Source organism: Lucilia sericata, unplaced genomic scaffold (assembly GCF_015586225.1).
Source record: "Lucilia sericata isolate MDLA Ls3-8-SP2 unplaced genomic scaffold, ASM1558622v1 Contig006814F_arrow, whole genome shotgun sequence".
Lineage (NCBI taxonomy): Eukaryota > Metazoa > Arthropoda > Insecta > Diptera > Calliphoridae > Lucilia > Lucilia sericata.
Window position 1 is genome coordinate 6,506 of NW_023997823.1, and position 10,235 is coordinate 16,740.

Here is a 10,235-nt window from a genome sequence, read left to right on the forward strand (position 1 = left end):
ACGAACGAACTAACGAACGAACGAACGAAGAACGAAAAACTAACGAACGAACGAACGAACTAACGAACGAACGAACGAACTAACTAACGAACTAACTAACTAACTAACTAACAAACGAAACTAACGAACTAACTAACTAACTAACAAAACGAACTAACGAACGAACGAACTAACTAACAACTAACTAACTAACTAACTAACTAACTAACTAACTAACTAACTAACGAACTAACTAACTAACTAAACTAACTAACTAACTAACTAACTAACTAACTATTTAAAACAGAAATTTAACTCTCAGCTATTTTAAAACTCACCCCTCTTTGCCGCATACTTTTTACTTCAAAATTCACCCTGTTCAATCAACCACAACCAACCTAGCAGACACAACAACATTTCAGCCAAAAAATACTAACAGTGTTGGGTACTGCTTGCTGATGGTGGTGGCTTATAAGAAAATTTATGCATTTGTTTTTGTGTGACCAATTTACAGGTTGCCAAAGCAACACAACTTGACCAACTAAATAGACACTTGTCATTTGAAGGGAAAAATCGAAAACAGTTAGAACTAAGCAGAGCATGGATATTAAAGAAACTAAAAAATTCGGCAAAAAAATGTTGAAAGAATTTAGAAAATAACAATAAATTTTGTTTTCTAACTAATTTTCCTATAGAAATATCTCTATGAGACCCAGTAGAGGAGGTGTACAAAAGAAATCAAAAACTATGGATTATACAAATTATGCCTATAATGAGGCAGTGGGTAGATTAAAAATGATGTTGGCTGATTCATATACAGCGCCTAAGACAAACACCAGCTCCTCGTATTTGAGAAGTTTTAACGATGATTCAGCGGATAATTATTCGGATAATATGTCGGTAAGTTGGGAAAGAACGGGACACCATGAAAAGGTATTGAATTATTTTCTTGATTTTACAGACCATAGACCGTCCGGTGTTTGCAGATATTTCTAAGTATTTATCCCCCAGTCAAAAGTCACGCTTGGCTGGTGGCAGTTATCGCCCCAAGAAGACTTTAAGTGGATTTTCTGCCTCCAAGGAGAATTTAACTTCCCCGGCCAGACAATATCAGGCCACAGCTCTACCTACTGCAGCAGTCAGTAGCTCAGCGGCTGTGGACTATTATGCCTCTACACCAAAAACCCAAATGCCACCCACTGACAGTGTCCAAGCTCCGGTAGAAATCTTTAATTTTATCGAAAAACAAGAGGATTATATAGAGCAATTGGAAAAGGAATCGAAATATTGCCGCAATGAATTAACCAATCTATTGGGTAAAGTTAAAGATGTGATCAATGAAAATGAACAGTTAACCGAACATGCTCGTAGTGAATTGAATAATTTGGGTAAAAGTGAAAAAATAACGACTAGTCCTTCCTCGGATAGTGATGATATTTTATATACAAATAAGAAAACTTCAACGCCTCGCAAAAAGGAAGTTAAAAGTCCTCGTTATGCCTCGGCTCCTAATATAGTGTATGAGGCTCGTATTAGTGAACTAGAGGCTGAACTAATGCAGGCTAATATAGATCTAAAACGTGTTAAAACCGAGAATGATGATTTAAAAAAGAAACTGGCACGTTCAGATATTTCCACTTCACCCAATTCGGCTTTAAATTGTGAAGCTCATCGTAAACAAATTGATTTATTGCAAAAAGATAAATCGAACTTGGAGGACACCATTAGACAATTGCATAAATCCTTAGATGAGGCCAAGTCTCAGCAATACGCTCAATCCTCTAAACGTTATATCAATGATCTCGTACAAATGGAAAGATCACAAGCTGAGCTGGAAGTACGCCATTTAAGAGATGAACTAGATCGTCAGCATGAACGTGTGCGTGAACTACAACACGAAATGGCTAGACGTTTGGCGGATGAGCGTGCCAATGCCGAGAGACGTTATAATAATCAAGTTGATCAGTTGGGTGGTGATCTCAGCTCACAATGGGAACAAGTTGCCAAGCTACAATTGGACTTGGAGAGACAAAAACGTTATGAAAATGATATGAAACGTGATTTAGCTAATCGTAATTCCCAAATTGAGGAACTTAAAATGGAGCTAAGAGCTAATCGTTCCACTTTCTTGGCCGACATGGCTCAAGTTAATGCCGAAAAGCAATCGTTGGAACAAGAAATTACCGCTTTACGTTTGCAACTTGATCGTGCTTCACGTGAGAATAAAACCGAGGCGGCTCGTTTAAATGCAGAAATCAATTCATTGAGACAACGTTTAGATCGAGCTGATGCCGATCTGTTGCACTCGAAAAGGGAAGTGTTGCGTTTGAATGATGAAATCGCTAATTTGGAAAAAGAGGTGGGTTTGAAGCCGTTTTGTTTTGGTATTAAAGGGAATTAAAAATTTGTTTTTGTTTTGTATTTTTAGTTGGCCTATGGTGAAATGAAAAATGAAATACGTCCCACTAAAAAGGATTTGGATAAACGGATTTCCGAAATGCAAGAAAAGCATGGTAAGTTTAGTTCGTTCGTTTTTTTTTTCCTTTATGTAAGTTTAGTGAACACTTGCGCACTTCTTTTTGTAATGACACTATCTCTTTTCTTGTCACATTTTAAGATATCACAATATTTTTGTTAAAGAAACTTTATAGTATTTATGAGATTGTTAAGGCTTTTCGTGGACTTGAGGGAATAGATGTTGAAATCGTTAGATATTCGTAACTAATCTTAAAATGAAATTCACTTGATTAAGGTTTAGAAAATATTTGTATAAAAACATTTTCCATAAGAATGGATTATTTCTGAACACAATTTGGTGATACTTAGTCAAAAGTGTTATATTAAGGTTGAGTTTAGACCGGTCATTTATAAAGGGTGTTTTTTAAGCGCCATAGTATTTGAAGATTTAAAAAAAATCACACAAAAAGTTAATTTTTATAAGAAAAAAATTATATTGACCAAGTTAATTTTGGACGTCCAAATTTGGGAAACTTTTTTGAGCATTGCGGGGCGAATGTAATGAATAACACGAACAATATTAGCTTCCGATCCATCAATTGTTGCTGGTCAAGAGGTCGATTTCTTGAGAAAACCTTGATCATGTTTCAATAATGATCTCTATTGACCTTTATTGCTAGCTACGACTTCATTTTTCAAGTAATCAAGACCGATGATGGCAAGAGCGTATAAACAGTATCAAACGGTGTATCTTTCTGGATGTAATGGAGTCTCTAGGGGTTGTTGTGGATTGATCTCATTATTTAGGTTTCCCTTTGGAAGTTAGTTAACAGCACATTTGGTTTTATCTGTTTAAGCATACGTATCTTGGAACAATAGTTTTCCAGTAAACTTATGTGTCCAACCATGTTTGAGGACTTAAAAATGGCGACGCTGATAGCACTCTATAAGCTGTACAACGGTGAGCAACAAAGGTATAAGTAATAGTACTTCTTGTAGTTACCTGCCTAGGCGACTCATTGGGAAGGCTTAACGTTCCAAATCCCCTGCATGTCTTGCAAATGCCATATAGATGGAAACATCTTGTAATTCATTACCTCAAAGTCTGTCACCGATAACCTATTCCTTCAGTTTTCTCGAACACTGAAACTGAACATCCATTACAATCTCATTCGGGAGATTACTTTGATTAACAGCGAAAGTATCGAGATAATTATCGTATAAGTAATAGTACTTCTCGTAATTACCTGTCTAGGCGACTCATTGGAAAGGCTTAACGTTCCAAATTCCCCGTATGTCTTGCAAATACCATATAGATGGAAACATCTAGTAATTCATAACCTCAAAGTCAGTCACCGATAAGCTATTCCTTCAGTTTTCTCGAACACTGAAATCAAACATCCATTACAACCTTATTCGAGAGATTACTTTGATAAACAGCGAAAGTATGGAGATAATTATCGAGAAAATAGGACCTTATTTATAGTGTACGAGTGGCTCGTTCCATCTGGGGCCTATCGCGAGACAGAAGAACAATCGAACGAATATGACTAGGTTAGGTTCACTGACAGCCACTTACGTTCTGATACCCTAGTAATTACAGGAGTACATATTTTGGAAGTCTTAATGATACTTTAGCGACCCTACATGTCCCGCTACATCGTATAGCTTTCAACAGACAAAAGAACAGACGAACGAATATGACTAGGTTAGGTTAACATGAAGCCACTTCCGTTGTGATACCCTAGTAGTTACAGGAGTACATATTTTGGAAGTCTTAGTTAGTAGTTAGTTAGTTAGTTTGAAAGGAGGATGTACATACATATATACACCAAATCCATAGAAATACACCTAGGCCTTTATCGGGCCTCTTGTGCACTCCTTAACCAGTGCCTCAGGTGGGAATCTAACCCACCACCTCCGGTCTACCAGACTAGAACACTAACCACTAACCTACCGGATGCCACTTTTGGAAGTATTAACGATACATTAGCGACCCTATATGCCCTGCAACATCGTATACATCTTGTAATTCATCATACCCTCCATTAGTTTTTTTAGAACCTCGAATCCAAACATTTCATTCAACAGATAATCATCTAGAAGGGCAAATCTTATTCGCGTTGTACGAGTTAACATTCTTTTTTGCTCATTTTCAATATCAAACAAATCTCATCAATAGAGAATATTTACGAACATCTTCCCTGTGAGCTCTATTATGCTTTTAACAGACGTGCAGATATGATTAGGTGAAATTAGGTATAAAGGGAAGACATTTCATGAACAGCTCATTTAGGCCCATTTAACTACTGATCCCGTTGTAAAGCCCTAGTGATAACACGAGTCTATAGTAGGTATCAGGGAGTAATACCTACTATAGTATTGATTCCAAAATGAACCCACCTGGTTTTATTAGTAAAATGGAGTATATTTTTTAGATTTATCCTCCATATCTAAAAGAAAGGCAGCACGAATGCGAAGTGATGCTCTCTAATTTCGATTAATATTGGACAGTTGCAGAGTAGATGGGGCACGGTCACTGTCTGACAACTTCTGCAGTAGTTATTATAGACAATATACCATATGATTACTGAAAATAACGGTATTATTTGCTTTCTACGGAAGCTTATAAGTAAACATGACTTGAATGCATCCTATAGAGATCAGGTAGACCTGATATGTGATTTCATAAAGCCGCCAAAGTTCGACATGTTCTTACAGTTCAATTTGAACGAATAATTTACAATTTGTAAGAAAAATACCAGCCATTTCTAGCTCGTTTATTAGCTATGCAGTTCTCTAGACACTTCAAGGATTATTTAGTCGTATATCCATAAATGAAGAAGTCAGAGGACGGCTGAAGATTCGCTACAACTAAACACCGTTCCGGATTCCAGGCGAGAAAACGTTTATTGAAATAGGGTTTCGTATAGCAATAGTCAACATTCGAATGTCATCTGGACATACTTATGTACAAAGATAGAGTCGAAATTTATTAGGACTCCAAATACTCTTTTAAGTTACAATTTATTAAACAAATATAGAACTTTCGTTGAACACTTTTAATTACTTCATGCACTATTAACACTTATCTTTAACCCATTACAATTCCCATATCACATTTGCACAGCTTTCAACTAAACTCAGCCAGACTCTGGGTAAGCTATTGATTTGTGTTCCTGTGTTTTAAATGTTTCAACAAATTAAATACAAATTTTTAACTCAAAAAGTGTAATAAAAAAAACTAAATTAATCATTTGGTCTATTAAACAAATTAGAAATTTATACATAAAAAAAAATCAATAGTTTATCCATGAGATGCAGTAGATTTAGTAAGCTTTTTGTTGTAAAGAGAAAAAAATGTTTGATATTTTTTCTTTTAATTGTAAATAATTGTGTATTATATAATTCTAGCCGAGACTGTTAATGAACTAGAAGAAATGATACAAAGTCAAAAGCAACTCATGGATAAATTAACCAATGAATGTAAAACATTAACGAATAAATTAGAAGATACAACTTTAAAACACAAGTAAATATTGAAACTTTTTGAAATCACTAAAGAAATTTTAAGGAATATTTATTAAAACAATTAAATAAATTCCTAAAAATTACATAAAACTTAACAGGAACACAGATTACAAGCCACATCAGACAGTTAGATAAACCAATAAACACAAAAAAGCTCTCCCCAAACTTTCGCTCATTTCCTTCATGTTTTATGATTTACAACTCATTTTTTTTGTTGTTGTTTGTGTCATTATTCTTATTATTACCTTGTTGTTGTAACACTTTAACACTTTTCTCCAGAGAAAAGAAAAAAAAAAACATATAAATACACTTTCAAATACAAAACAAAACTCCATTTTTTTGGTTTAACATGCTGTCATTGTAAATTTTTTGTGCTGCCATTTTGTCTTATGAAATATAAAGAAACCACAACTACAACCTTAGACATACAACCGCAACCACAAACTCCAACTACGCCACAAATACAACCACTCCCCGAAATCTTAAAAGACAACGAAGATGTAATAATGGAAGTAGTAAAGACACCTGTAGCGGAGTCACAAACCCCTGCTACAATTGCAACACTAGCGATAGAAGAGACAACAACAAAGGAACTGGTGCGAGTTCAGCCGGCAGCGAGAGAAAACGTAAACGTGTACACTTCTCGCTTTGATGATGAACATATCTGGGCGAATATATCACGTAGCACTGAACGTTTGGATTTGGAATGGGCTAAAATGCCACCATTACCTAAACTAACACCCAGCACAAGTAGCAAAACAAAATGTCACTGTCAACTCTATAAAAAGTATAGTTCAAGGGATTCTTTAACATCCGATATGTGTAAATGTAATAAAGGTCCTCTTAGTACATCCTATAAATATTCGGATTTAACGAAATATGGCAATACAGTAACAAAAATTTATCATTTAATAACAAAAACACTAATAACAAAACCACCATACCACAACCCTTAAAACCAACAACGACAACAGATTGTCATCTGTTTCATCATAGACATAATCTCACTTTAGATTTAAAGCACCCCTGTACGAAAAGGGATAGTAAAGAACAGAACCTAGAAAACACCATAAATATAGAGAATACCACCACCACCAATGACACCTGTAATAGTAACACCAGCACCCACTATGAACGCAGTAATAGTAGATCGAAATTTAGAAAATCTCCTCGTTTGGATTGTCACTCGCGCACTCGGTGCTATTCACATGATCGTTTAATGGATCATTCAAGAACAGAGCCGTTGACTTGGTTGCAACAGCATCTTGTTCTAAAACAAACCATTAAAACTTGCCACACCTATCCAACTACAACAATGAACTATGAAAATGCTACAACACATCCATGTCATAGATATGACGACACGCCCTCTCCATCATGTTGCCAGGGTCAACATGTCCTACGAGCCTGTTGTAATAACAAAGAGTGTCTAAAGGATGTGGAAAAACCAGCCACGAAAAAACCGGAGCAAGATAAAAGCACCAATACCGAGAGTATGCAAGAGGAAAAGACTTTATGTAAAAAGAAACCGGTAAAGGTTGATATCAATGTAAGACTAGTGCCAAAATCTTCAAAACGTGAGAAATCAAAATCAGCTGTTAAAAGTCAGTATACTGTAAATGTGGAAAAAGAAGAGCCTTTGGAGGCTGAAGCTTTGGCTGATGAAAATCCTCGGGTGGATATTCTTGAACTAGATAATCAAGAAATTAGAACAGAATTTTAAATCCGGGGTTAATATATAATTTTATTTTGACTTTAAAATCCAAGCACACCTAAACAAAATTATGCTCTTTAAGCTGAATGGTTCAAATATCTAAAATTTTCGGTTTCGGATCTTATCAGAAATTATACAATAGACCGTATATTACACTATAGTTAAGAATATAATCTGAAACTGCAGACTTTATTCTAGACTATAGATTTTAGTCTGGCCTAAAGTCTGGATTATATACTATAGTCTGGATTATAAAATATAGTCTGCACTATATACTGAACAATGGAATATAGTCCATACTACAGACTGGACTATAGACTATAGTCTTGATTATAGAATATGACCATAGACTGGAATATAGACAAGACTATAGTCTGGACTATGGATTGGAATATAGTCTGGACTATAGACTGGAATATAGTCTGGACTATAGACTGGAATATAGTCTGGACTATATACTGGACTGTAGTCTGGATTATAGACTGGACTATAGTCCGGACCATATTCTGGCCTATAGTCTAAGCTATAATCTGGGCTATAGACAGGACTCTAGTCTGTGCTATAAACTAGACTATAGTGTGAGCTGTAGACTGGACTATAGTCTGGGCTATAGACTGGACTATAGCCTGGACTATAGACTGGACTATAGACTGGGCTATAATCTGGGCTATACTCTGGGCTATAGTCCAGGCTATAGTCGAGTCCCAGACTATAGTCTGGCCTATAGAAAAGACTATAGTCTGGCCTAGAGAAAAGACTATAGTCTGGCCTATAGACAAGACTATAGTCTGGACTATAGACAAGACTATAGTCTGGCCTATAGACAAGACTATAGTCTGGACTATAGACAAGACTATAGTCTGGACTATAGACAAGACTATAGTCTGGACTATAGACTGGACAATAGTCTGCACTATAGACTGGAATATAGACTGTAGTATAAACTGGACTATAGTCTGGAATATAGACTGGACTATAGCCTGGACTATAGCCTGTAGTATAGACTGGACTATAGACTGACTATAGTCTGGACTATAGACTGGACTATAGACTGGACTATAGTCTGGAATATAGACTGGACTATAGACTGGACTACAGTCCAAACTGTATGGACTATAGACTCGACTATAGACTTGACTATAGACTGGACTATAGTCTGGAATATAGACTGGACTATAGTATGGACTATAGACTGGACTACAGTCCAAACTGTAGACTGGACTATTGTCTGGACCACAGACTGGACCATAGTCTGGACTATAGACTGGTCTATAGAGTGTACTATTGACTGGTCTATAGAGTGGACTATAAACTGATCTATAGATTGGAATATAGACTGGTCTATAGAGTAAACTATAGACTGCTATATAGAATGGATTATAGTCTGAACTATAGACTGGTCTATAGAGTGGACAATAGACTGATCTATTGAGTGGACTATGGTCTGGCCTAAAGTCTGGACTATACACTAAAGCCTGGGTCATAGATTATAGTCTGGACTATAGATTATAGTTTGGACTATATACTATGGTTCCGGTTAAAGACTATACCCTCGACTATAAACACTGGTCCCGACTATAGTTTATATTCTTGACTATAGACGATAGTCGCGACTATGGACTATAATTTGGTATAGTCTCAACTATATTCTGGACCAGAGCATATAGTCTGCTATAGCAACACAACAGATAAACTAGTCAAACAGTGGTACTACAGTTTGAAATATTATACTGACTATATTTATAGTCCATAATATAGTCGAGACTTTAGAATATAGTCGAGATTATAGACTAATATTTTTTTGTTACTACGTTTTTGTTACTACGTTTTTCTTATTTCTTTTACATTCGATTTCATTTTTTTTTTTCTTTAAATTTATTTAATTTCCCTTAGTTCTGAAAAACAAAATTTACGTGATATGAACTCAAAACTAATGGATCGTTTGAAGCATATATGGTCCAGTTATAAAGAACTAAATATTAAATTGCAAAAAATCCAAAGTTTTGAGAGTTTTCGTGAATCACCGGTACAAAGTGAAACGAACAGTGGTCGGGAAGAGCATAATTCTACACATAATTTAACATTTATACAACAGCAGCAACAACAAAAGGTTTGTATTTAAGATCAAATAATAATGAATTTTTCTCTTTCTTTCTCTCTCTCTCTCTTTCTTCCTGTGTCTTTCCTTTTTACTCTCTCTCTCTCTTTGCTTGCTATTTGTAAAAATTTTGAAATTATTTAAAAACATTTTGTTATAACTGAAGAACGGAAATATCTTCATTACAATCCAATGTTGAATATTTAACAAATCGCATGTTAAACAGTGATCGTCTTGGTAAATTAGATAATACACCAACATCTTATAATAGTTTACCCTCAACAGCAGGCAAAGGTAACGATTATAAACATTAAGAGATCTGAAATGTTTCCAGAGTTCACACACTTCGTTTTTAAATCTTGTAGTTTTAAACACTAAAAAGTGCTTCATTTCGAGGTTTTTGGTTTTTAAATATTTTTTTATTATTTTACTAAATTTGAAAATATTTTTCGAACC

At 35.3% G+C, this 10,235-nt stretch overlaps 2 protein-coding genes across 2 annotated transcripts; both read left to right on the top strand.

Moving 5' to 3' along the window:
• Window positions 1-674: 674 nt before the first annotated feature.
• Window positions 675-5,972, top strand: LOC119615674 (serologically defined colon cancer antigen 8 homolog). Its single transcript, XM_037971682.1, has 4 exons — window positions 675-879; window positions 941-2,338; window positions 2,408-2,492; window positions 5,851-5,972. The coding sequence occupies exons 1-4, from the start codon at window positions 685-687 to the stop codon at window positions 5,970-5,972; spliced, it is 1,800 nt and encodes a 599-aa protein (XP_037827610.1). The 5' UTR covers window positions 675-684.
• Window positions 5,973-6,356: 384 nt separating this feature from the next.
• On the top strand, window positions 6,357-10,069 carry LOC119615675. The gene is made up of 3 exons (XM_037971683.1): window positions 6,357-6,754; window positions 6,859-7,697; window positions 9,946-10,069. Exons 1-2 carry the CDS (start codon window positions 6,357-6,359, stop codon window positions 7,688-7,690), a joined length of 1,230 nt encoding a protein of 409 aa, XP_037827611.1. The 3' UTR covers window positions 7,691-7,697; window positions 9,946-10,069.
• Window positions 10,070-10,235: the final 166 nt, after the last annotated feature.